Source organism: Rhinatrema bivittatum, chromosome 2, assembly GCF_901001135.1.
Source record: "Rhinatrema bivittatum chromosome 2, aRhiBiv1.1, whole genome shotgun sequence".
Taxonomy (NCBI): Eukaryota; Metazoa; Chordata; class Amphibia; order Gymnophiona; family Rhinatrematidae; genus Rhinatrema; species Rhinatrema bivittatum.
In genome coordinates, this window is record NC_042616.1 from 238,623,834 (window position 1) to 238,651,324 (window position 27,491).

Here is a 27,491-nt window from a genome sequence, read left to right on the forward strand (position 1 = left end):
GTTTCGCTTTCCTTTGAATGACCTGTCAGGTGCATTGATTACGCCGGGTTCCTGAAGCTCAGTCCAAGGTGGTGCTGCTTTGAGCCTTGCCCGGGTACCTCCACTAAGTTTTAACTCATCTTCGTCTCCTTCAGCTCCTCTGTCTCCATGTCCACGCTTGCCTGATGTCCTCATCCACCTCTGCCTCCTATCCAGCCTGCCGCCTCTGCTGTTACCTAGCGGCAGGTCCGAAAGGGCTTGGAGTGGTCAGAGGACTACTCAGAGACTAACCTTGTGTGGTTGGCCTCTCGGAGGCCGTGCAGGTCGGCGGGGGCCTGGGCTATCAGTCTCCACCCAGAGGAGGATCCGTCTCACCTGCCTCGGCACTTCCTTGTAGCTCCTCTCCTGGTTCGCCGAGGTCCAAGGGCACACTTCTCCCTGGGATCGGGAGCACCCCCTAGCACTCCCTTCTACGGATCCGCTACAGAATGTTGTGTTGAATGTGATCCAGGGAGTTTTGCATTTATGTGTATAGTGAAGTGAGGGACAGATAGGTTGATATTTTCTTGTTTACATTGTGACAAATTGATAAGTATCCAGTATAAAGATTTAAACAATTTTTTGACAACTGATGAAGGTGAGTGGACTTAACAACTGTCTTTTTTTGGTCCTCTAGATTCTGAGTTTAGGAGGACAGTTACAATTGGTTTATTGTGTGTTGTTTTGTTATAATCTAAACAGTTACCAAAACTAGTGAGGCTTTTGTTAATCCATTTTGTTAATCTCCCTTTCCATTAATCCTTGAGTTTGATTAATGGAATGGGAGATCAGAAATAAAAATGATATTGTCATCATGGGGTCCTGTGTACATAATCCTGAAGGAGTGAAAGGGTTAACAAATCATAAATGAATAAGAGAAGTAACAGCTTGAACAAACTGAATGCTGAAGGCCAAACCTTCAGTGAATATAAACAATTTTGCCTTGCTCTGAACTGTCCCTGGTCATAGTGACATTCTTATGAAAGTCTTTAGTCTGCTTCAAAAGGGTTTGAGGATGCTTTAGCTTTTGGATTGCCTGGTTTGGCACCTTTCTCTCTTTGTAGTAATACTCCTGAGAAAAAGTAGTATAACTAGAAGTTTTAGTTTAGTAGTAAAAGAAAGCTGAGTCATGGGAACACCAAGATAAGAAAACTAACAAAGTAGGAACAGAGAAAGAAGACAAGAAGGAACACAAACTGAGCTGTACACAATAGCGAGTGAATATATGGTATTTCCCTAGTGATTTTTTTAATGTTAGGATTTGTAGGTATGTGGGCCCTGGGCCGAGGTGAGAGATGGTACCTCCCATAGGGAGGAACCCTGTGGGCCTCATCGTCGGGAGGCGAGATCCCAGCAGTCATCAGACACAGCTGTAGAATAGAGTCATAAGAACATAAGAAATTGCCATGCTGGGTCAGACCAAGGGTCCATCAAGCCCAGCATCCTGTTTCCAACAGAGGCCAAACCAGGCCACAAGAACCTGGCAATTACCCAAACACTAAGAAGATCCCATGCCACTGATGCAATTAATAGCAGTGGCTATTCCCTAAGTAAATTTGATTAATAGCAGGTAATAGCACTGCCCATGAAGCGGGGCGTGCAGGAGAAAGACACAGTCTGTGCGGTGGGGAATACCCAAGGGGAATACCTCTGTAGTGAAGATACAGCAATGGTCCGCAGAGCGGGGTACACCGATGAGGTGCCTAGTAGAGATGATACAGTAGATGAACCGTGAAGCAGGGCACACCAGTGAGGGGTCCTCAGGAGGGATGACACGGTAGTGGCCCGCAGCGTGGGTACACTGATGAGGGTTCCTCACTTGGAGATGACACGGTAGTGGTCCACAGCACGGGGTACACCGATGAGGGTTCCACACTAGAGATGGTATGGTAGTGGTCCGTACAGTAGAGGTACTCACAGTAGCGAAGGTTCCAGGAGAAGCAATGGGGAACAGGGCAATCAGTAGTCCAAGGCAGAAGGCCCTCCAAGGAGCGGATAGCCAGAGACGAGGAAGGGCCCCCCCCGAGAAGCGGATACCCAGAGTGTCTCACGCCAAGTTATCAGGAACAGGAACATGAAGTCCGTAGTGAGCGAAGCGGATTCAGCAATGAGGAAACTCGTTGCCAAGTCGTAGGTAGGCAGGGCCAGCTGGCTTAAGTATCCTGGAAGGCTGGCATCATCCGGAGGGGACGCCCCCGAGGTTCCTGCCATGACGTGCTTAAGACTGGCCTGTGCGCGAGTGCGCTCCTAGGGGATTCCAAGGGCAAGATGGCGGTCGGCAGCGTCCGCGGAGGCCCGGGAATGGTAGGCAGGCCGGCGATAGCTGGCGGAGGCCACAAGTCTTCCCCATGGAATCAAAGCTGAAAAGAAGGAGGTGAGCAACAGCAGTCGCAGCCATCTGCAACCCTCGGGCGTAACATTTTATATAGTGAATATTGGTTGTGTCAGACAACTTTGAATTTATGATTGTATGTCAGTCCTCTAACCTATTAGAGCAGTTGAATAAGAATCTTCATACTCCATAGTTCATACAAGGCATTATTCAGTATGATGAAAGAACCCTTGACTGAGTAACATGCAGGGGGGAAATCATAGATGCCAAAGGCACCTAAATTTGGCACTTGGTGCTAACCCAAGAATTACTTCTGTTGTTACCATGATCTGCTTGGGACTGAGAGAAGCCACTCCCCATGACTGGCCTGGGATTGCCACCTGCCATTAGGCTTGTAATGCTGTGGCAACCACGGACCCCAACTTGCATCCTACGCATCTTACCAGAAAATCTGGGAACCTGTTCCCCTGGCGCTGCTGAGAGGCACGCGCTTCTCTGATATGACCTTTCGGCGGGAACCAGGATGCCAGCGCACTCCACAGATGTCAATGAGCCGGGGTATTTAAAGGCCCGGCTTGCTCCCCAATGCTGTCTCAGCAATAGGTCCCCCTGCCAGCCTTTTCTCCTGCTTCTCTTGTTCCTGCCTCCATGCCTCTACTTATATCCAGCTTGTGCCCTTGTGCCCTCTGGTCCCTGCTTCTCAGCTGTCTCCTTGCTGTGACCTTTGGACTGGACTCTTACCGTGTATTGCCTGTTGCCTGCCTCGGCCTTGGAACAGATCCGGACTACGCTTTGCCAGCAGCCTGTCTTAACTTTGGACCAGACTCTTACCACATATTGCCTACTGCCTTCCCAGACCTTGGAATGGATCTGAATTACACCGAGCCAGTCTCAGACGACTCCTACCTTGCCTGACCTGCACACCGCCATGAGAAGCATAAGCTACTTGTTCTCATCTTCCTCTCGTTGGCCTAAGGGTCCACTCCTAGCCCATTACAGGGCTGCACAGAAGAAGAGCAGATGGAGTGAGGGAAGGGTCAGACGATGGAAAAGGAAGAGATTGGATAGAAGTGAAGGAAGAGACTGGAAGAAGAGAAGAGAAAAGCACAAATAATGAAAATTAGTAAAAAAAACAAATAGATAAAACAAAAAAGAAAAGTAAAATTGTAGCCGAAAATATTTTCCTTGGCTCCTAAAAATGTGGGCTGTTGCCCAAGTTTTCTCATTATTTTTCCACATGTAGTAATATGTTTTAGACCTAAGCAAAGTATAAACAAGCACACTTCCCTGCTATGCTGTGATGGCAGAACACTTTTCCCATTTTCTGCTACTGCCACGAAATGGGTGTTCAGGCCGCTGATACCCAAAGCCCTCATCATCATTGTAAGCTCATTCATAATACACTGACGTCTACACTAATTATCCAGCATAAGTCATGGGGGGGGGGGGGAGACACAGGTACGTTTACCTGGCTCGACAATAAGCTGCTTTGAATTCTCCATTACGGGTGAAGAATAGTCTTTTCTACACACGTGTATTAAAAAAACCCCAAAAGCTTGCTATACTTCCATGGTCTTTGGAGTAGTTGCAACTGTAATACATTATTTATTTATTTGTTAGTTTTATATACCGTCGTTCGGAAATACCATCACAACGGTTTACATATTATAAAAGATTAAAAAGGTACATGAAATCAGAAATTAGAATTTACATAATTGGAACATAGTTAGTGCAATATAAAAGAGTGAGAGAAAAGAATACATATGATACATAAAATCAGAAATTACAATTATTTTATTTATCCTTAAGCAGTATGTAAACAGTTTATCATTGTGTCATGGAAATTCTTAATATCATTAGAAGAACGAAAGCTCTCTTCCATAATTATTTCAGCATTCATTGGCATAGTTGGTATTCTATTAATTTATGAAACTATAAACAAACTTACAAGCATTGGCAGCAACTATAGCTGCCATTTTTCTTTTATTTCTTATTCTAAAACTTATATTGCTGTAAAAACTAAATAAAAGACAGAAACCAGACTATGCAAAATCCAATGACTATCTGGCTATCAATCTAAGTGAAAAAGTGGATCGCGTAAGATTGTCTCTATGGAGCACTCACATAGCGCCATGTATCCAGGCCTAATTTTAATCATGTCACCAACTGTCAATTATAATCATGGCTCCTTTGAGTATCATTTTTTTTAGTGTTTTGTTGCAAATAAAATAGTTTTCATTTATAAAAATGATTATCCCCAGGGCTCCTTCCAGGAACAACTTACAGCAAAAGGTAAAATAAGTGTACCGTATCTTTCAGTAACTTATTCTGAGTCTTTTTGAACATCTACAATGGATTTTAAGTCATTGTCTCTTATCTTATATAACCAAACATAGCCAGGTTTGGGCGCCATCCGGGGCTCCTGTTTAAACAAATGATTAATTCAGATGGAATTACATCATGTTCCTTTCATACGGCACTGTCATTAGCAAAATAATTCCATGTGGTTTGCGAGCTTTGAAAGAATTTAAATCATATGTTGAAGAGAGTGATTTTGTATCCAAATTGAAATCTATATTAACAAATGTTCCTTGGATGTCTTGACTTTGATCATTGAAATGGCCCAACACATCATGATACTCAGCTGTTTAGTTATGATTTTGCAGTACTTTGGCCTGACAAGAAACATTTTTACCAATGAAAATTATTTTATTTTCAACAGAATACTAAGGGGCCAATGTTCAATAAGGTGGTGAGTGGACAAGCTAGCCAGATAACCTGTCCTGGATATTCAATGGGATAAACGTCATGCTGAATATACTCACCTAAAGTTATCCAGCTACATGCAGACAGATAACTTTAAAACCTAACTGGCTAAGTTAGTTGGGTTTTAAAGTTAACTGACAGGATAATTTGCCACTTAGCTGGATATCTTTTGAAGATATCCGGTTAACTGGCAGCAAAAAGACAGCCAAAAAATAACTTTGGGACCTTAAAGCTCGATCCCCCAGCTCCACACCCCCAAAAAGACTCAGAAATAACTGTAGCCATATCACCAGATTCCCTCCCATCCTTCATTTAAAAAAAACAAACCTGTGGAGACTATTGCCCCGAGGCCGGCCCTCTCAGTTCTATGCATAACACAGCCAATTCACTGTTTAATCCCTCCACACCCATTTGCAACCTCCAGCCAATACACCCAGATCTCCCCAGCACTTACCCCACCCTAATCTCCCAAACTCCAGTTGGGCACGGTAGTCTCTTACCTGCTCTTAGCACTTCCAGCTTTGGCAGAACAGCTGGAAGCGTAAGATCAGTGTTATTACCCTGCACTTCCAGCACCGCTGCTGGAGTAATTCTGGAGGTGCCGGGAGTGGGTCAGATCTGGGGTTTGGGAGATCCGAGTGGCGGAAGGAATACCGGGGAGAATCTGGGGGATCAGCTTTGTGCTGCTACTTAACTGGATATATTTTGAAACACTTAAAGGGCACAAATGCCAGTAAAAGGCAAGATGGGAGCGGGGGGGGGGGGGGGTGTATGTGTAATCTTTTCCAAAACCAACCATCTGAGCCTACTTTTCTGCCAGGAGGGGTTGCCACTGCAGCTTTAACTCTTTCCCCAGGCTCAAGCACACCATTGCTGTGTTGTGCCCAAGCCCCTGCTGGTCCTCTCACACAGGAGATGCAATTTCAAATCTCTTGTGTCACAGTGAATGGGACTAAATCTGTCCTGGGGTGGAGGCAGACCCTTTATATTCATTTTTAATCCTTTATTTAATTCATTGCCTAAATGGAAATGTTTATAGACATCGATAGGAATTTTGAACATTTTTAATTCTGCCACAATTACACTGTGGAAAAAAAAACTTTAAGTATTCCAAATATAAATGAACTCCTGTTTCTGCTTTTTCCTACTTTCCATTCTTCCTTCTTTCCACAACCTGCAAATTACAAGTAAACAACATACATCACCATGCCTCTTTGGTTGAGACAGGATTATTTTAACATCTGGCAGCAGTCTTCAGCATTTTAGTGACCTTCACTATTTTGGCAGGCTTGATTGTTTATAGCTCTGGCCACGTTTATGAAAAATCTTCAGGCTAGGGTGATGTTATAAATTAACATGCAACAGACTGGTAACAGAATATTCTATAATGATTTAACTTGTACTGTTTCCAATTAGAGTTTTATACAAAAAAATATGTTTTTATGTACAGTAGTTGGCATTTGAAAATTCAGTGAAGAATTTACTGTCAAAGGAGCAGCTCTCAGTTATGTCCCATCATAGAAAGCTAAGCCTTCAGCCGGGACAAGCCATTCTGTATCCATTCAACTTATCTATTTTAAATCACCTATTATGCCTTCTATAAAATATTTTAATAAAGACACAGCTTCACTACTAAGCAAGGACCTTTTTCAAAACATTTGCACGCTTAAAAGTGGGTTTTACACATGTAAATGCACTTTACTCGAGTAAGTGGGTTTGGGTTTTTGAAAATTGCTACAACATATGCCATTGGAAGAATTGTCCATAGGATTGACTCGTGTAAGTGGCTTTTGAAAATTGCTACGACAGTATGTTACATTTACGGTCACAAATCCTTTGAAAAGTCACCTGGTAGTAAGTTGCTTTGTTTTTCCTCAAGCACTGCAAGCTCCTTCTAGTGTCACTTTATAGCGTATTTGAGCAGTCATATTCTCAACTGAAAATTCCATGACTGGAATGGTGAAAGAATTGTGTGTGCATTCTCATAGTGGGCAGTTGCTAAACTGAAAGATTAAGATGAGAAAATCTCTTCAAATTTTATTTGTGTTAATCAGTTTGAGAAATATATTTCTCCTATACAAGATTTATAGGCAATTGTGGCTAAGGATAATATAATCTTTGGTACAAAATAAAAATGTTATAGAATAATATTAGAAGATAAAATGTTCATTTCACAAACAGGTAGATTTTAAAAGTGTTGTTCATGCAAAAATGGCCCCATACACAAGTATGTAGGCCGTAATCCCTCATGGCATGCATTGTCATGTTACCTGCCTAACTTTACTGAGGGAAGAAAGAAAGAGTGAGAGAGACACACACACACACAATCTGACACTCTATATTTCTCCTGCTGTTTTTTTGAATTGGCTAGCCGCTGTGGTGAGCTATTGGTTGGTCCTCTGCCAAAGGTCTCTGAAATCTCGGCTTAATGCATTAGCTGCAGGGCAGGGTACTGAAAGCAGGACTGGGAGAGGTATCTGGGAGTGCTTCCAAATATAATCTAAAAGAGTGATGACCCCGATGAAATGCCTATGTGGTTGTTATGGCAGAACTCTGCCCATGGGAGGAGATTAAATCCTGTCGTTCAATGACATATGCTCTTAGAAAATTCTTGAGGATCTGATTGAGCCTTTTCATCTGCCCATTCCCTTGTGGGAGGTATGCTGATGTGAAGTTCAGAGTAATCCCAAATTTCTTGCAGAGGCCTCTCCAAAACCGAGCTGTGAATTGAACTCCCCGGTCCAAGAAGAGTCCATGGAGACAAAAGATATGTTGCACAAAGAGTTAGGCCAGTTCTGGAGCAGATGGCAGACTAAGAAGTGGTGTGAAGTGAGCCATCTTGGCTAAGCGATCTACTATGACCCACACAGTGGTATAGCCATTTGAAAACGGCAGGTCTATGATAAAGTCAGTGAATAGGTGGGTCCAGGGTTCCTTGGGAGCTAGCAATGGCTGTAACAACCCCCAGGGGCAAGCACCAGAGCTTTTATGCTTGGCACAAGTAGAACAAGATTCCACTTAATGTTTCACATCAGTCTTCACTTGGGGCTACCAATAGTGGTGGGCAACGAATTTGAGGAGTCTGGAGACTTCAGAGTGTCCTGTCAAATGAGAGTCATGAGCCCATTTGAGTACTTTCTCTCAGAGTCATTTGGGCACTACGGCTTTCCCAGGTGCTACAGTGTTCACTGCTGCGATAATTATTCTTGCTGGGTCTATGATGTGGCAATGGGGATCCAGAACATCTTCCATCTGGAAAATAGGGAGAGAGCATTGGCCTGTTGGTTCTTCTCCACAGGTCGATAGCCTAACTTGAAATCAAAGTGGTTAAAGAACAGTGAGCACCTGGCCTGTCACGGGTTGAGGCGCTGAGCCGCTGGAAGCAGGCACAGATAGCAGCATCAACATCAAGGTAATGGTCAGGGCAGGCAGCAGACAACAGCATCGAGATCCAGGCAATAGTCAGGGCAAGAAAGATCAGTTCAAAAGGGGGGAGGGGGGCAGGACAGGACAGAGCAAGGAAAGACAGGAAAAAGCAATGACCCCACACCCGCAATGACCCCACACTCCATCCCAATCACAACCCTCACCCGTGCCCAACCCCCTTCCAGCAAAACATACAAAACCTGGGTATCATGTTCGACAACCAACTCAGCTTGAAAACCTTCATCAATACTATCATCAAAGAATGCTATTAGAAGCTCCATGTGCTTAAAAAGCTCAAACCCCTCCTCCACCTCAATGACTTCCGCACCGTCCTCCAATCTTCCATCTTCTCAAAAATCGATTACTGTAACGCCCTGCTACTGGGACTCCCTGCCTCTACCCTTAAACCCCTACAGTTGCTACAGAATGCAACCGCAAGAATCCTCAAAGGCACCCGCAAAACTGATCAAATCACCCCTGTCCTCAAGCAGCTTCACTGGTTCCCTATTCCCTATCGCATCACCTACAAATGCCTCTCCATTATTCATAAAACCATCCACAACAGCGACATTCACTGGCTCAACAACTCCATCCGCCTTCACACATCCAGCCGCCCTACCAGATACTCCTACAAGGGAACCCTCCATGCCCCTACCCTCAAGTCTTCACACCTATGTGCCACAAAGGACCGCACCTTCTCCCTGGCCGGACCTACACTCTGGAATTCAATGCCAACCGATCTACAGCTTGAACCTAGCACACAGACATTCAAAAAAACCCTCAAGACCTGGCTTTTCAAGCAAGCCTTCCCGGATTAGTACTGCTCCTGCCCCCTCTCCCCCCTCTGTCCCTCAGCAAATAACCTGAACTCCATGGTACCCTTGTAGTTCGCCAAACTTCTCTCCTCATTTGTACATAACAGGACTAGACCCTTGTATATATGAATCTTCTGTATATAGTGTATTCCCATTAATGCTTTTCAAGTTACCCTCCAAGTTACATTCACCCTGTTTTATGTACGTTCCACGTCCTGTTCCATGTAAACCAATATGATGTTTTGACGAATACCGGTATATAAAAAAAAAAACGTTTTAAATAAATAAATAAATAAATAAGATATGAGCAAGGCCAAGACAAGACATGGGCAAGACAAAGCAGAAACAAGGGAACAGCAGGCTGGGACGAGATAACGCTGGGTAGGCAAGGCAGACTGGAATGAGGCAATGCAGGGCGGGATCCAGCAGCAACACACACAGCAAGGCAGGAAGACTTGTTTCTGAGGCATTGGACTGATATCTCTCTGTGCCACTCCTTTCTTCCCACCGCAGGGCCTTCGAGAAGCAGTGCATGGCATGCATGTGCACCTAGAGGGAGCCTTGAAGGAGGGAACATGGAGGCATCCAGATCTTGGCAGCATCAGTGGCATCCTGGGATGAGTAAGACCGGCTGTGGGGCCATCCCACAGCTGGCCAAACATTACAAAAAGGTGAACAGTTTGGAAGTGGGTGTAGACCTTCTAAAGCTATTGTATAACAGAGTGGCCAGATTGTCTCTCTCAACATCTGACTTTACCTGCTTTACTTGCTGGAGGTGATAGAAGATATTCCTTGTAACTGTAGTGTTTTGAATTTTCATGTTTAGTTTGGTATCTAAAATGATGCCCAGGCTTCAAATGCCTTATTTTATTAAGAAAGGGATGGTGTTCAGAACCAATATTAACTCTTGAAAGGGGTCAACAGATGTATCTAGAGTTAACATCTCTATTTTGCTGGGTTTAGCTTGAGATTATTGAAGATTGCCCATTTCTAGGTCTCAATAAGACAGTTTTTAATCTTTTGTAAGGCAGTGTCTCTGTCATTTTCCAGTGACAAAGATCTGAATGTTGTTGGAATAAACAAAGCATTGAAGCTCTTATTTCCTAATCACATCAATCAGTGGCCCAAGATAGATGTTGAACAGGGCTAGAAAAGGGATTGATACCTGAGGTTCACTGCAGAACAGGGGTTTGACAGAGGAGTCACAATGACCTGCTGTGAGCTACCGCTTAGGAACGACTGAAACCATTTCAAGGCTGGGCCTTCAACAATGCCTGATAGCCTATTTATTACAATATTGTTTTCAATGGTATTGAAATAGCTGAGAAACTGAGTAGAATTAGGGTAGAATATTTTCCTGTTTTGAGGCCCTGAGGAAGCCATGTTCCTGAAAACTGAATGAAATTTGGCTAGGAGTTGCCCTTCATCAAGCAGGGTCTAGAGCAGATTATGATCTACTTTTTTGATGATTTTGATCAGGAATCGGGTATTTGATATGGGCCTAAAGTTGACTATGAGCTTGGAGTCTAGGAAGGCTTTGTTGAAGAGTGAATGGAGAGTGGCCTTTTTTTTTTCTATTTTAGCATGGTGGCATAATGCCCTCAGTTAAAGAGTGGTTCACCAAATATGCAATTAAATTAGGCAGAGTTTGGCTGCTTTAGCTAGTTTAGTTGGACAGTGGTCAAGTGAGATGAATTATGCATTGAGGTCAACAAGAAACTTTACAATCTAGTTGCTGGAGACTTCTTGGAAATGACAGAGTGAGGCACTGGTACAATCTGATAGTGGTTTGTCTGGTGTCCAGGTATTTGAGACATATAAGCCTGTATAGATTTTCAGGATTTTGGTAGCAAAGTGGCGCATAAACTTTTCACATTATTCTTGGAAAAGTAACAGTTCATCATACTGTGTATCTGACTGGATGAAGTCTTTTTGGATTCTGAATAGTTCTTTTGCACTGTTCTGAACATTGGTGCTAAGTGATGACAAGCAGGTTTTCTTTGCAAGAACCATGGATCTGTTACAATTTGTTCTATGTTGGCTGCATTTCCGCCTATCTTGTTCAGAGCTTGTTTTAAGCCAGTTTCTTGATGTCTTCTTTCTTGTCTTAGGGCAGAATTTGCTGGTGAACCAGGGCAGAGACTTATGCTGCTATTATGATAAAATCTGGTATAAAGTAAATAAGTTACAAGGATCTGCATCTCACCTACTCTGTGTGCTGAAGTGACCACTACCCAAAATACAACCTTCACAAGAGTATAAGACTCAAGAGGGCTTTCATTAGGTGATGTCCCATGACTCTGTGAGAGGCTTTAACTGAGGCAAACTCCACAAATCTAACAAAAGCTGTCCAGAAATGAGGTTTACTTCTGCATGCTGGTAATAAGAGCCAACTGCACTGACGTGAAGCAAAACAAATAGTTTTAGGCCAGACTTTGAAAACTTTAGAAGGTATTCAGTTTTGGTATGGGCTTAGGGAAAGGATCTATGGCCTCCTCTATTTAAACCCATCAGATCTGATGGATTTCTTTTGAGAAGATAAAAGGATTTGAGAGACCTTTTCAGAGAAACTGAGAGATTGTATTACATCCCATTCAACATCCAGGCTGTGTCCTAACTTGACTAGTTTGCTCAAGGGCATAAAAGAAATGGAAACCAAATAAATCTCGGTCAAAAAGGAGCTTAAAAGAATCATAGTTTCGTAAAGCTTTTGGCCATCAGAGGCATGAGAGAGCATGTGAAAAGAAGACCTGTCCCAATGAAGTAAGATGGTACCAGGCACTAGTCTGCCTTGTGATCTCCTCCTGGAACAGAAGACTTGTTCTTTTCTGTTCAGGATTGTAACAAACAAGTCCATATCAGGTGTGCCTCATTTAAGAAAGATTCTGTTTGCCACATCCTGATCCAGGGACTATGTATTAGGTCTAGGTGTCAACTGAATAATTTTGCTAAAATGTTGTTTCTTCCTGCCAGATACATGGTTTTTAGGATTGCCTCCTGAAAGATGGCCTAATTCCACACCCAGACAGTTTCTCCCCACAGTGTTAGGGCAGGGCAGGCCAGTTGCAGGTAATCCCTGAACAGTAGCAGTATAGGTCTCAAGGCTCTTCTACCTGTCCGGCAACCTACTCCTTGGGTTGGGCCCGCAGGTTCTGGTGGCTGGCAGGACTTCTCTGGTGTGGTCAAGGCAGGATTTAGTCATGAAGGGCAGAATTCAAACAGTCATAGAACAGGCAAGGGTCAGTGGCTGGTAGAGTTCAAGCAGAGTCATAGAATAGGCAAGGGTCTGTGGCAGGAAGTCAAACCAAACATGGAGAAAGAGCAAGGTGTCGGAATAAAAAAAAAGATTTACGATCCAGAAAAAAATAACCTCCCAGCCTAATCACAGTTGTGGGAGGGCCTGGTTCTTAAACATCTCCATTGAGCAACTGTTAGTCTAGCTTTTACTTAGAATAGAAAAAAAATGATATTTCATTATATTTATTAGAGATAAAATTCTATATGGCTATGGCATAGCTGCTCTATTCATCCGCGCTCTCTCTCCAGCCCCCGGAGCTTATCTGTAATATCTTTCATTAACATGGCATGTAACCAATCAATGCTTTATTTCCTGATTACAAGCATTCTTACATCACATAAACAGCACTCATTTTTTATACATACTAGATGTCAGTGCAAAGTCTGATGTCACATTGCACAATATATCCTTCAAGTCGGCATGTAGCCCACTCCATATTTTGACTACAAGATGTTCAAAACAAATTCTAACAGTACATTGACTACTTGAGATAACAACTCAGAACAATAACATGCTTGCTAAGCTCTACAAAATATAAAATGATTCTTTTTCTTATAAATCCACTGTGCTTCTCTAGTCAATCCACTAAATATAGAGACCTTTAAAAACCCATAAAAAGGTATTTTTTACTCAAATTCCACAAAGGCAGTCAGGAGTGGGATGGGCAAGGCTAGGAGCACACTGACAGGAAGGCCACCAGAGGGCCTAGGTATAACACACACAGGCCGATACAGTAAGGACGCGTAAGAAAGAGTGCGGCAGTGCCGGGCGCACCCTCGTTTGCCGCGCACACAGTTTGGATCACACATACCGCTCGATACAGTTTTCAAATGAGACGCAAATGCAAGCCGCGTCCAAAGCGCATCCATGAAGCGTCCATGAAGCGCAATCCATTTTACTGTATAGAGCGCTATACAGCTCCTATACAGTATCCTGGGTGCGCTGGTACCTGTCATTTCAAATGTCATTCCACCAGGAAAGTGGATGGTTATCCTATAGACCCCGCTGCCTTGAGCGCCCGGCGCCAGCAAGCCCCAGCAGCCGGCGATCGGCGGCAGGGAGCGCAACAAAGCACCTGTGCGCGCAGCTTCGATTTTCCGCCTCCTTCGGACGCTTTCATGCGCGCCGTGACCTGAGCGCCCGGCTGGACATCCGAGGTCACGGCGCGCGTTCATGCGCCTGCTGCCTTGAGCGCCCAAATTGGGCGTACAGGCGTGCATTCATGTGCCTGTATGCCCAATTTGGACACTCAAGGCAGCAGGCGCATGAATGCGCGCCGTGACCTGAGTACCCGGCTGGACATTCGAGGTCACGGCGTGCGTTCATGCGCCTGCTGCCTTGAGTGTCCAAATTGGGCATACAGGCGTGCGTTCATGCACCTTCGCCGACGGGGGCTGCTGGAAGCCGCCTCGCATGGGGAGCGCCTGATCCGCTCCGGGCTGCTGAAGCCGCTCTCGCCGCTGGCTGCCCCTGGGAGGCAGGGGAGCCGCGGTGTGCGCCTCGGGAGGAGGGGAGAGAGGACTGGGGCTGCTCCGGAGCTGTCAACGCGCCCGCACGGGAGACCGGCACCCATAGATGCCCTTCTGCTGCTGCTGCTGGAGGCTTGCGTGGCCGCGGCCAGGGCAGGTGAGCGGGGGCTGGGGGAAAGTTTGCCCGTGAAATTTCGTCTCTCTCTTGCCCGTCCGAAGGAGGCAGAAAATCGGAGCTGCGCACACAGGTGCTTTGTTGCGCTCCCTGCTGCCGATCGTTGGGTGCTGGGGCTTGCTGCCGCCGGCGCTCAAGGCAGCGGGGTCTGATTTTCGCCCTGCGCCTTGCTTTATTTTTTGTAATAATTTTTCCCCCTTGTGCGAGAAGCATTTTTTCTTTGGATTGGATTGGTTTGGGACTGGGCGGCTAAGTTCACCACACTAACGCCAGGGTCAGGGTAGGTGGTAAATTTGCAGGTTAAAGACGCAGCAAAATAGCTGGTTAAAAAGGCGATAATCTGGGCGCATGTTACTGTATCGGAGGGAATAGCTAGTCCGATCATTAACATATCATATACATGCCGTGGGCGGAAAGGGATACGTGTCGATCTCAAGAAGCGGTAAGGATGCGTAAAACCGGATACTGAATCGCGGGTTAGACATAAGCGTCCAAATTGTACGTACAGAGCGGGTTAGAAACGGGGTAACCGCGGCCGCGCTTTACTGTATCGGCCTGACAGGTAGGAACAAAGTAAAACATGGGCAAAACTTGGACAGGCTTGCAAGGCAGGGTGTATGCAGACAGGATAGGCCACTGAGAGGCCTAAGCAGGACAAAGGTAAAGCAGGGAACAGACAGGGTAGGCCACCAAGAGGCCTAAATAGGAAACAGACAAACAAGGAAACAGACAAACAAGACATACTACCAGGAGGCCCAGACAGGACAAGGGCAAAACAGGATATAGGCAGGTTAGATAGGTCACTGGGAGGCCCAGACAAGACAAAGGCAAGGCAAGGAACACAGCAACAGGATAGACCACAGGGAGGTCTATACAAGACAAGGGAAAGACAAGGAACAGAGATAGGCTAGACCACTGGGAGGCCTAGACAAGACAAGGGATATACAGCAAGCTAGGTCACCAGGAGTCCTAGACTGGACAAGGGCAAGGAATACACAGATAATGAGAGTCATTGGGAGGCCCAGACAGGATAGGAACAAGGTATAGTACACACAGGCAAAAAGGGCCACCTGGAGACCCAAACAGAGCAAGGACAAGGCAAGATAACACAAGAATGGCCAAAGCAAGGAACCAGGGTGACTTGATGATTAGGCCTAGAGCTAAGAATGATTGCAGCTTGATAGCAGTTAAGTAGAGAGTGCATCAAGCTTGGTAGAGAGAACATCGTACAAATCTACTCTTCTTTTACCTTTCATCACTCCAAATCACATAAAATCTTCACCAAAGTCAACTGTGCTGTATATACCTCTGACTGTGCATGTAAAACTGCCCCCTAAAACCCACCCCATCACCAAACCTCACTCCAAGTTCATAATGCCCCCTCTTACAGTGGTATAAATAGTGAACTTATATGTCAGCCTCCACGGAGGCTCTCTCTATCTCTCTCCCGAACCGGCAATTGTGATAAAAACCATTTTGGCCGGTAACGCACAGCTAACTCAGGCATAGTGCACAGAAAAAAGATGTAGTTATTTCCGGTGTTAAAACCTGCGTTGCTGTGCGTTACTTTATTGCACGCCACGTTAACCGACCCTCATTTCCATTTACTTCGCTCAAACTCCTCTCACTCGAATACTAATTTTAAATTTGCATACGCATTTTGCGATGTGGTATTTTTCGCGGTGTTACGGCATTATCATGGGTGTTAGGACCCTAACACACAATAAGGCCCTAAGACGATTTGATAAATGACCCCCTAAGTTTGTACCTGAGGCAATGGAGGGAAAATGACTTGCCAAAAGTCACAAGGAGTGAAAGTGGTATTTGAGCCCTGGTTTTCCTTGTTCATAGGCTGCTGCTCTAAGCACTGGGCTACTACTCCTAAACTACTATGCACGAGAAGTGAGAGGCTTATACATATTTTACATATTTCCATAAAACTGTACAGAATTTTCTACAATCAGTGTCAAGCAAAGTCATATAACTCATGATTATGGTGAATATCGTATAGCTCCACCTAGATCTGCAATTGATTATGCTATATTTTGTCGGATCTGAACCCCTTTCATCAATACATTTCCAGAGGATCTACAAATCCAAACCCTTTACTGGCTTCCCATTCAGTTCTGTATACAATATAAGGTGGCAGCTATAATACACAACCTCATACCCAATGTGTCATCCCCATGGGTCTCTAAGCACTCTCAGATGCTACATTCCAACACGAACACTTCATTCTTCTTTTTAAATGCTTCTGGAAATCCCCTCTTTACGCTTAAGCCAGGGTGACAATGACATGAGAAAGAGCCTTTTCACTTGCCAGTCCCATGCTCTGGAACTCTCTCCCTCAGCACTTACGCACTCTCGGCAGCTCAAAGGCATTTAAGACATCTTTAAAAACATATTTGTTTATGGTCGCCTTTGACTTTAAACCGTTTACTAACCAAGTATCTGCCTAATAATGGTGTTTCTGATATGACCTTAATATTATATCCACTAGCCTGCATAGAACACAGTCAATTGTAATGTGCTTTTTATTGTCCGTTTTATTTTGCTTTAACAACTGTGTACGTAAAATTGTTACCCGCCCCAAACTTGCGGGAAACAAATAGTTTTAAATAAATAAATAGAGTGGTTTTTGTTTGTTGAGTATTATATGGTGGGATATAATTGTAAAATGGATGGCCATACCAATATTTCTGTCAGTGTATAAGTAGATATGGACTGTGCCAAAAAAAATCTTAAGCCATAAAACGTTTAAACATTTTATTAAAAAAAAAAAAAGAAAACAATACTTAAATAGTAAAGAAATGAAACCTCAAAATAAGATCAAAAGAGAATATACAAAAGTCAAGGCAGGTTGGTAAAAGCTGGGTACCGGTTAGCAATGTTAGGGGAAAACAAGGAAGCATGAATTTAGTGAAACTGCAAGACATGGGGTAACCAGACTGGAAATGGCGGGCTATGATTTCCCACAAATCAAGCCAGGTATGGTGGACTAAATGGCTGGATATCTTGGCAACAGCCTCTCGATTTTTGGTAACAGTTTAGAGTATTACAAAGTTTGATGGGGAGTGGCTGGTCATTGGGATTAAATACAGGAATGTCTATGCTCATTTACTTCGGATGAAAGAGAACCAAAGAGGAAAACATCAAAAGCAGACTTGGATAGGGAGCGACATCCTACAAGCAGTCAAGCCTCTACAGCTGGCAGCTGGGATGTAACCTTAGTACCGCCGACTGGAATAACTGAGTAGACTGGAAAGGCCAATTGGTCTCTTTCTGTCTTCATCTACTATGTTACTATGTAAGGAACAAGCTACATACTCTAGCACTATTGCTTTATGAAAAAAGAGGGTAGATGTGTAGTAAAAGGATGAGGTACACTCTGGTATACAAACTCCACTCTTTCTGCCTGCTAAACTCTTCTCGACTGTAAGCCACCAAGTGAACTTTAGACTTCTTCTGGAACCTGGCCGCTAAATTCCAGGAAATACAACCAAGGCAACTTAAAATCAAGTTAATCCAAAGGCCACTCAGCAGCAACCTCTTTCACTCTCAGCCAAGGACTGCTTGAATGAGTAGGTCCTGACTACATGTTTTTATTGTTAACCAGCTTCAAGGCTCATCAGAATGAGCTGGGCCACATCACAGCTGGCGGTGGCATGGATTTTCGGTGATTATAACATATACAAAGGTGAATATTTCCTAGATAGGGGTGTCTATTTAGCAGCTCTCTGCGTCTGTTCATTAGTTAACTGCAGTTTCTTTCTCAAGAAAATGACCGATAATTTGAGAAAGTACTGCAGAGGACTGCTGCACATATATGCACATGCAGAATTACATTGGCAAAGGTTAGCTCTGTTCTCCTGCACTTCAGACAGATGCACAAATTAATACTGCCATGTGCACTTGTTAAATATGCTTTGAAAACAATTGCCTTTTTCAGAAACATTTGGTTTGTTCACCTCTCTATAGCCTTATTACTCCTCTTAACCTAATTCTAAAGAGAAAGCTGGAATGTGCAATTTCAGGTATTTTTCCCCCAATAAGACAGAGAAAAAAAAATGCTGCCGTGACCCTTTCACAGATGACTGTAGGATGCATCTTGCTATGGCATTTACTAGCTTTCTAAAGTACAAACTACAAAGAATCTAGTTTTCTCCAGGATCAATATCACTAAGGGAACTCTGCATAATTTATTCAAGTAATCATGGGTCACATTTATTGCTGGTTTCTCAGACATGCGTACAGAAATACTATTGTTTTGTGATTTATTATTATTGAGAATTTCTGGCTGACAATGGCTAGAGGTCGCTGAGAGATAAAGCTATGATGCATCTGATACGAGAACTAAAAAATAAACCCTGGACAATGGTGGACATCATTTGACATTCCTTATTTCAATTAAGAAATGCTGAGCTTTTTTATGCTGCTTACGTGTTCATATAGCTTTTTCCCAAAAGTCTTCCTCTGGGCTGCACGCTCGCACAAGATCTGCAGAGCACGTTCAGCCAAACCTATTGTCCTCATACAGTGGTGGATACGGCCTGGCCCAAGTCGCCCTTGAGCAATCTCAAATCCTCTTCCTTCACCTTCATGAAAACCAAAACAAAACACAAGGCATCGTCTAAAACACACATTATGAATAGTGCAACAGTTTACATACTTATCCACGCTGTAACCATATTGATTACATATGGCTGAAAAATATTTCTGTCCATAGACAAATAGCTCATAGGCTTCTTATGGTGAAGGCTGTGCACAAATATTCTCATTTTCAGGATGGCCAGATAATATCTCATATTCATTATGAATCGAGAACAGCAGCGTACTATTTTCAGGCTAGCCTTGGGTTTTTTTGTATCAGACATTTACACTATATATGATTTTATCCACATTCAGTGCATGATTTCAAGTCATGGTCAATAGTTCCACAATGTTTTTTTTGCTTGTACAATTTTTTTACAATTTGCTTTTTTCTGTTGCAGGAAGGAAAAATCTTTAGTTTAAATTATCTGATGGATCTCCTTTCTTTACAGTCAATCAAGGCAATGTATAAAAAAAGTCAAAACAAAAAAAAAAACCCATAGCAAATAAAATACAGTAACATGAACCATAAAAAACATACAGATCAACAAAACAATAAATAAGTAAACAATAAAATAAGTAATTAAAATTAAACACAAAAATAGAATCAGGAGAATGGACAGAAAAATTTGATCTCAATCAATTTCATATACTCTGGCAAAAAGCTAGGTTTTAAGGACCTTTCAGCAAATACTGAACTCTTTCTCAGTGCGTAGAGACAAAGGAAAAGTATTCCATAGATTTTCAGCTAGATAGGAAAAACACATCTCTCTTGTATGCTCAAGACAAATTTCTTTTGAAGAGGGGAGATGAAATAGTTCTAGCTGGATTGAATATAATGATATTACTAGCATATAAGGGACAATAAGACTGGCAAGATATACAGGGGTCCCCCACCTGAGTGCTTCAAAACGTAAACAGTTAATTTTGTAATAAATCTGGCTGGTGATAAAAATCCAGTGGAGGTCTTGCAAAAGAGGCATAATGTGATTGAACTTTATTTTTCCAAAAATACATTTTTGTGCAGTGTTCTGTATAATTTGAATTGTATTGATGAGGTTAGAAAAAGACTTAGATACATAGAGTTGAAATAGCTTGAACGACTTAGAATCAGTGAGTATGTGAGGGATTTGAGATCATGTGCTTCTAGATATGGTTTGGGTCTACAATTGAGCTTAAGGAAGTCAAAAGATTTTTATACTAAGGAAGAGACAAGTTGTCTAACTTGATTTCTAGTAATGCGACACTGTTTTTTTAACTGTATGGGAATACCAGCCATCACTGGAGAAGTGTATTAGGATCTACATTTCTTGTGAACCAAATGGCCTCTGATTTTCTTGGATTTACTTTCAATTTGAAAGAGTATAAGCACTCAGCAATCTTGGTTAAATAATTATTGAAATCAGATATGGAAGATAATGATTTTGGATCAATACTAACCATTATTTGAATGTCATCTGCATAGAAATATGAACTAAACCAGGGGTCCCCAACCACCGGTCCGCGGACCGGGACCGGGCCGTGGGAGTTTTTTGCCGGTCCGCGGCGCCGCGGCCCCGCTGCTCTTCCTTCCCTGCTGCCGTTGCCGCTGGGTTATCAGCACGTTCAAGCCCAGCGGGAACGGCAGCGGTGCAAAAAAAAAAAAAATGCTGTGGCACCCGCGGCTGGCCTTTTCTTCTTCCCGCGCCTGCCCCACCCCCCCGTGAACCGGAAAAGGAAGTGATACACGGTGCGCGGGAAGAAGAAAGGCCGTGCCGCGTGATAAACTAACAGCGGCCGCTGCAGCATCGGCCCCCAAGCTATTGCAGCAGACGGTAATCGGGAAAGGGGAGAGCAGCAGGAGCCTCCCGCGATCGATGGAATTCTTCCTTCTTGGCCTGCGGGGGCTGGAGGAGGAGGTGGTGCAGCTACCGTTTGTGCTCGGGGGGGGGGGGAGAGGAAGTGAGTGAGAGAAAGAGAGAGAAGCAGGCAGCCAGCCTGTGTGTAAGTGAGAGAATGTGTGTGATTGACTGGGCAGAGAGCTGATGTGTGTATGTGAGAGACAATGAAAGTGATTGCTCAGGGAGATGACTGATGTGTATGTGAGAGTGTGAGACATTAGTCAGGGAGGTGACTGATGTGTGTGTGTGAGAGAGAAAAAGCATGGAAGTGAGAAGTCTGGGTATGTGAGAAAGCATGGGCTAAGAAGCCTGGTGTTGTGGGGGTGAAAGAAAGCATGGGAGTGAGAAACCTGGGTGAGGGTGCATGCATGAGAGAGAGAGAGAGACTGCTTGGTAAGGTGACGGTGTGTGTGAGAGAAAAAGACTGGTGTGTGTGTGAATGTGAGAGAAAGAATGTGATTCAGGGAATGAGAAGCCTGTGCACGTGGAGAGTGAGCATGGAAATGAGAGAGACTGGTGTGTGTGTAACAGAGAGAAAGTGATTATGGGAATGAGAAACCTGTGCATGTGAAGAGAAGTGAGCATGGGCGTGAGAAACCTGGGTGTGTGTGAGACACAGCATAGGAGGGAGAAGCCTGTATATCTGAAAGAGAATATGGGAGTGGGAAGCCTGTGTGTGTGTGTGTGTGTGTGTGTGTATGCATGAGCGAGATCAGGTGACTGGTGTGTGTGTGAGAGAGAGAGAGAGAGAGAAATAAAGTGATTATGGGAATGAGAAGCCTGTGCATGTGAAGAGTGAGCATGGGAGTGAGAAACCTGGGTGTGTGTGAGACACATCATGGGAGGGAGAAGCCTGTATATCTGAAAGAGAACATGAGAGTGAGAGACTGGTGAGTGTGTGTGAGAGAGAGAGACAGAGAAAGTGATTATGAGAGTGAGAAGCCCATATATGTAAGTAGAACACGGGAGTGGGAAGCCTCTGTGTGTGTGTGTATGGCATGAGAGAAACTGTTCAGGAAGGTGACTGGTGTGTGTGTGTGTGCCAAAGACTGTTTGGGAGATGATTGGTGTGTGAGAGACAGAAACTGGTCATGGGGGCATGACTTGTATGGTGTGTGTGTGAGTCATGGGCACTAAGGAAGAGGACCATAAGTATAGAGCTTAGCTTCTACTGCTGCTTCTGGTGTGTGCCACGGCTTGCAGGGAAGGGGAGTAGGAGAGCTGCTGGAGGGGGTAAGTAAAAGTGGCTTTTTAAGTTTATTTTTCTTGACTGCCATTTTAATTGTGTAATGTCTGCTTTTTTAAAATATTTTATTGGTGTTTGGAGAATGTTTAATAGTTTTTATGAGTTTTTAATTGTTGGATGTTATTCTGTTCATAGCTGTTTTGAAACATTTATTCTGCTTATTAGTATAGTTTTACAATTATTTCTGTGTGGGGATCTATAGCTGCTTGCTAGTTCTGTTTTCCTAATAAGAGGTGTATTGGTTTTTAGGACCTGATTTAATATTTGTAGTGTTGCCTTTTCATAGATAGGGTTGCTCCTGTTTGAGTGTATTCCATAATACAGGTGTAACTGTGTGCAGATTAGTTTATGTGCATTACTACAGATCCTGGGAGTATGTTAGGTCGGTTCTGTGTCTGTTACCGAGATGAGATATTTTGCTAGCATGTAAGCGTTTGTATCGGTCTTATTTGTTGTGTTTTCTCAGAGGACATGCATTGGTGGTAAACTGCTGTCTTTTCATAAGTAGGGCTATTGAGCATGGAAATAGAAGGAGTTTGAGTTACTGTTACTGAGATGTCACCAGAACCAGAATATCTTTTTTGTAGGGTGAGTTGTATGGGGAATGTCATAATTCTGCTTTACATCCATTATTGTGGGTCAGGGGGGTTCCCGTGGATACAAACTGTACTTTTACATCTAGCCCTGTGACGATCATGGGTCAGTGTGTCACGCATGTGAGAACCTATGGTGAGTTGAGTCACATTCACATTATAAATGTCATAATTAAATGATAAGTGTGCACTAAAATCTAACCCCCTCCATAACCCCGCCCTCATATGACCAAAGCCCCGCCCCTGCCCCGCCCTGCCGGGCCATGGAAAAATGGTCTTGCTTGAAGCCGGTCGGTCCCTGGTGCAAAAAAGGTTGGGGACCACTGAACTAAACCATAAACTTGATTAAGTGTGCAATGCATATTTTGAGATATTGCCTGTTAAAATCCACAATGCTGTGTTGAATGTTCTATCTTTATGAATAAAGGTAGCAGCTTTGTTACACTGGGGACTGGGCTTTAACATATACAGGACTACTGTTGGTCTGATTTGATAATTTTCTTAGATACTTTGATAATTAAATTGATAATTTTCATGCTCCCTTTCTTGTTGTGTTTAAATCCCATCTAAAGACCCACCTATTTGAAACTGCTTTTAAATCTTATGCCCGATTGTCTACTTTTAGTCTTAACTTTCTTTTCTTTTTAACCATTGTTTTGCTTTATGAAATACCCCAAGTCTCTTGTCCTCTATGGTTGTCTTATTAGATTGCAAGCTCTATTGAGCAGAGACTGCCTTTTTGCATGTTTGTACAACACTACATATGTTATGTAGCGCTATAGAAATGTTAAGGATGTGCTTTGTTTTTTTTCAGTTAATATGTCGCCTCCTCTTGGCTACTATGGTTTGGTGGTTGGAATTGGATGGGTCTGGGAAAGAGAAGGAGGGACAGGACAGTATTTATGTGTTGGCGACATTAGAAAAATATATTGTTTTGTATCATGTGTGGCGTGTGTCAGCGTCACCACATGCTGTTTATTATTCTATTTGTATTGTTGATTTCCTTAACAAACAGATAAACATTAAAGTTACCAGTGGTGAAATGTATAAATTAAAGAGAGTAGCTGACAACAAAGAGCCTTGAGGAACGTGACAAATCAGTGGACAAGGTTGAGACACTTTAGATTTCCAATCAATATGAAAAGATGTATCAGTGAGGATTAATTTGAACCAACTTAAGGCAGGATCATATATGTCAATATCTGACAGCCTTGATATCAGCAGTTGGCAGTCAATGGTATCAAAAGCAGCTGTCATATACAATCAACAAGCATTGTTTTTCCATGGTTCAGGCTGAAGTCGATTTTTGAAAGAAGGGCTAATAATGCCATTTCTGTGCTGTAGCTTCTGTGATATCTTGACTATCTAGGATGTAAAATAAATGTTTTTTCAAGAAAAAAAAAAAAGGAACTGCATAAAAACTGCTCTAAAATTTTTGTAAGGGATTGGAAATTAGAGATTGGCCTCAAGTTTTCTGGGATAGTGGGATCTAAATAAGCCTTCTCTGTTAGAAATGTGGCTTGCAAGAAGGTCCTGTGAGCTGCGGTACTCACCCTGATGCTACTTGGTGCAGCCCAGGACACTGACTTTCAAGCGTCGTTGAGTGTGGCTTCTCATACTGCCAGCCTGCTCCTGCCCCGGACATTCATAGGCGCGCTCACATAACTCCTCCCTTTAAAGGGTCCACAGCGGGAAAGCCTCCGCGGCACCCCTTGATGATGTAATTTAGCCCTTATCTATATAAGAGCTCCACAAACTGTGCTCCAGTACCTCAGCAAAGGGTCTCCTACACTGGCTGTGTAGTGTGTGTTGCTGCTTCGTTCCTGGATCCTGCATTCCCAGCCTTGCCTTGTCTCTCCAGCCAGCCTTGCCTCTCATCCTCAGCTCCGCTTGTCTCATCTCCTCACCTCTCCTCAAACTGATTCCTGTATTCAACTCTTGCTTGGACCTTGACCACTCTTACTTGCCCGGATATTGACCATTCTCACCTGCGCCTTTGACTCTAGTCTGGCCCTATGCCATAGCAATTCTCACCTAAGACCTGCTGGTCCCCAGAACCCAAGGGCTGTACCCAAGGGGGAAAGGGGTTGGTATAAGTGAAGCTCCTAGTCTGTTTCTTCCCTGCGTAGCTCTGCCAGCTACAAGACCTTCCCCGTAGGTTAAGCCAACCTCGCCATAGCAGCAAGAGTCCACAAACCTTACAAGCTTCAAAATAAGATGAATTTTTGCAGCCTTTAGCTCAGCTGGACAAAGGCCTTATGAAAGACTGGAGTTAATGACAGACGCCAGAAAAGGAAAACAATTTAATTGCGGGTCTTTAAGAAGGTAGAAAGATAGTGGATCCTGAGGGGAGGAGGAATTTTTCATCTGCTTCAGAGTAATGATAATCTATTTGAAGACATTTTGTTAAAAGTTGATAATTTATTCATGGAATGGTTTAAGTCAGATGATAAGAGAGTTCAGTAGACAATGAGGCGGTGGTCTTGGCAAAATCTGCGTGAATTTTACTTATTTTATCTGTAAAAGTAACAGTCAAATCTTTAGCAGTAAGTTTAATGTATGAAGGAACGGCTGATGTATGGGAACCTGAAATTTGTGCCATTAAGTTAAAAAGACATTTTGGACAATTTTCAGCTTTGTGAAGAGTTTTGGAAGGAAGATTTTTTTAGTTTTGTTTTTTTTTTAATCTCCAACAGATGGGGGAAGATAATGCAAAGCCATTTAGATGGATAACTGAAAAGTTATTTGTCTAAATGACTTAGTTGCAATATTCAGTGACTTATCTGGCTAAATTCTAGTCGGATTACTCTTTATCTGGCTACAGTTTAGCTGGATATGTCATGGGTGTTCCTGAGGTGAGTGGTAGGTGTTCCGCGATGGAGCAGAGTTAGCCAATTAGGTTAGGTTTATCTAACGTTAGCTGGACATGCCTATCTGGATAACTTTTAACATAGCTGGGTATATTTAATGGCATGGCACTGCCGCTGAATATCCCAATTAACGGGCCAATACAGTAAAAATCGCGGGAGAGCGGGCAAGTGCCCGCTCTCCTAGGCACGCAATACAGTAAATTAATTTATTTAAATTAGGGTCGGCGGCAAAAAGAGGCGCTAGGGACACTAGCGTGTTCCTAGCTGTTATGATTCCTGCCCGCGGAGCTACTCTCCGCGAGCAGGCCTCTGCACCCACCTGATGTTGCTGGTGCAGTCGGGCGCCCCGACCCCGTTTCATGCGGCCCGGAGGCCGCAGCAGTTCCTGCCCTGCTTGGCAGTACCGGCCCCGCCGAGCAGCCATCTCCACCGATGCCCACGCCGGGTCCCTTGCGGCAGGACCACTGCCGACGCCATCTTGCTGCAGCCTGTGCCGCTGCTGAGACCCGCGGCGTGGAGGCCCTGCCTGTCCGCCTCCTCTTCGCGGCCTAGTGCCGCCCCGGGTTGGCCTACGCAGCAAGTAGCCGCGATGTCATGTCTGGGGTCCTCGTTTGGCAGCCTGAAGGCTGCTCCGGGGCCTGCCTGCGTTCCATCTGCCTTCCCTGCTCGGCTGCCGCAGCATGCAGGAGAGCACCGCTGTCCGTGGTCCTGCTTCTTCTCTCCAGGATTCCTTTAGGTGCTGGCGCGCGCCTCTTCACAGTATTTAAAGGGCCAGCCACAGGAAGTGTTTGCTGGCTCCACCTCATGATGACTTCCTGCTTCTGCCCTATAAAAGGGATTCTTTGTCAGCCTCTCATCGCCTTCGGATCGGGTTCCACAGTTGCCTGTGTCTTCAGACCGGTCCAGGTCCTCCATGGTCTCCTTGCTTTGATGGCTTCGTGTTCAGTGTCTTCATGTTCCTCGTTCCCAGTCCTGGTGTTGCTCGAGTCCGGATGTCCGTGTTGTCAGCTGTTTCCATGTTTCAGATGTTCCTTATCCAGCTCTTCAGCATCTTCAGGTTCCTGACGTCTCCTGTCCCTATCTTCAGATGTCTTCAAGTTCCCGGTACCTGATTGTTCCATGTCTTCGTGTTCCAGAGGTCCCTCGTCCAGGCTTCCTTATGTCTCGGCCTTCCTGATGTTCCAGCCTTTCCAGGTGTCTTGTCCCTGTGCTCTTGAGCCTTCTGTTCTTCCGGCCATGGATCTCCAGGTGACGCTTCTTCGTCTTGGGAGATGCCGGCAGTGGACTCCGGTCCCTGCGCTCCTGAGCTTCATGATCTGCCAGCCTTTGTGGAGCTCCGGATGACATTTGGCTCCGTCGTCGAAGTTCTGCCTCGGCTGGATTCTTCCCTGCGCTTGTCCCGCTCCCAGCGTGGTCCGTGACCAGCCTTCTCGGGCTGTGTAGGGCGCGCAGTGGGACGGGGTGGTCCGCCCGTGAAAGTGGGTTGTGTAGGGCGCCCTGAGAGACAGTGCCAATGTCTACCCTCCCAGCTTCTCGTCTTGTCAAGACTTCCTCTAGTTCCTCGCCTTGTTTGGGATGCCGTCGCATCAAGCCCTTGCCTATGATGTCTTTACTGGCTTCCCATTCAGTTCTGTATACAATATAAGGTGGCAGCCATAATACACAACCTCATACCCAATGTGTCATCCTCATGGGTCTCTAAGCACTCTCAGATGCTACATTCCAACATGAACACTTCATTCTTCTTTTTAAATGCTTCTGCAAACTTGCACAGAGAACTGTGAAACGGCTCCACAGATGGCTAGGATAGCCATAGAGACACAGAGAGGCGAAAGCAAGAAAGTCAAGCAGTAGATCCCAAATAGAAATCCCCACAAGTCTGAGGGAGGGTGTCTGGACTGATCTGTGGTACCTCAGGAATGAAAATTAGCAGGTAAGGAATAATGTTCTTTTTCCTGTACGTACCCAGATCAGTCTAGACGGTGGGATGTACCAAAGCTTCCCTACTGAGGA

At 44.2% G+C, this 27,491-nt stretch overlaps 1 protein-coding gene across 2 annotated transcripts in view; it reads right to left on the minus strand.

Moving 5' to 3' along the window:
• Nucleotides 1-27,491, minus strand: part of ACAD11 (acyl-CoA dehydrogenase family member 11) — a 289,500-nt gene that overhangs the window by 57,523 nt on the left and 204,486 nt on the right. For both annotated transcript variants that reach the window (XM_029589309.1, XM_029589308.1), the window contains one exon: nt 18,740-18,894. In XM_029589309.1, coding sequence (XP_029445169.1) covers nt 18,740-18,894 — 155 coding nt within the window. The remainder of the gene's footprint in view (nt 1-18,739; nt 18,895-27,491) is intronic.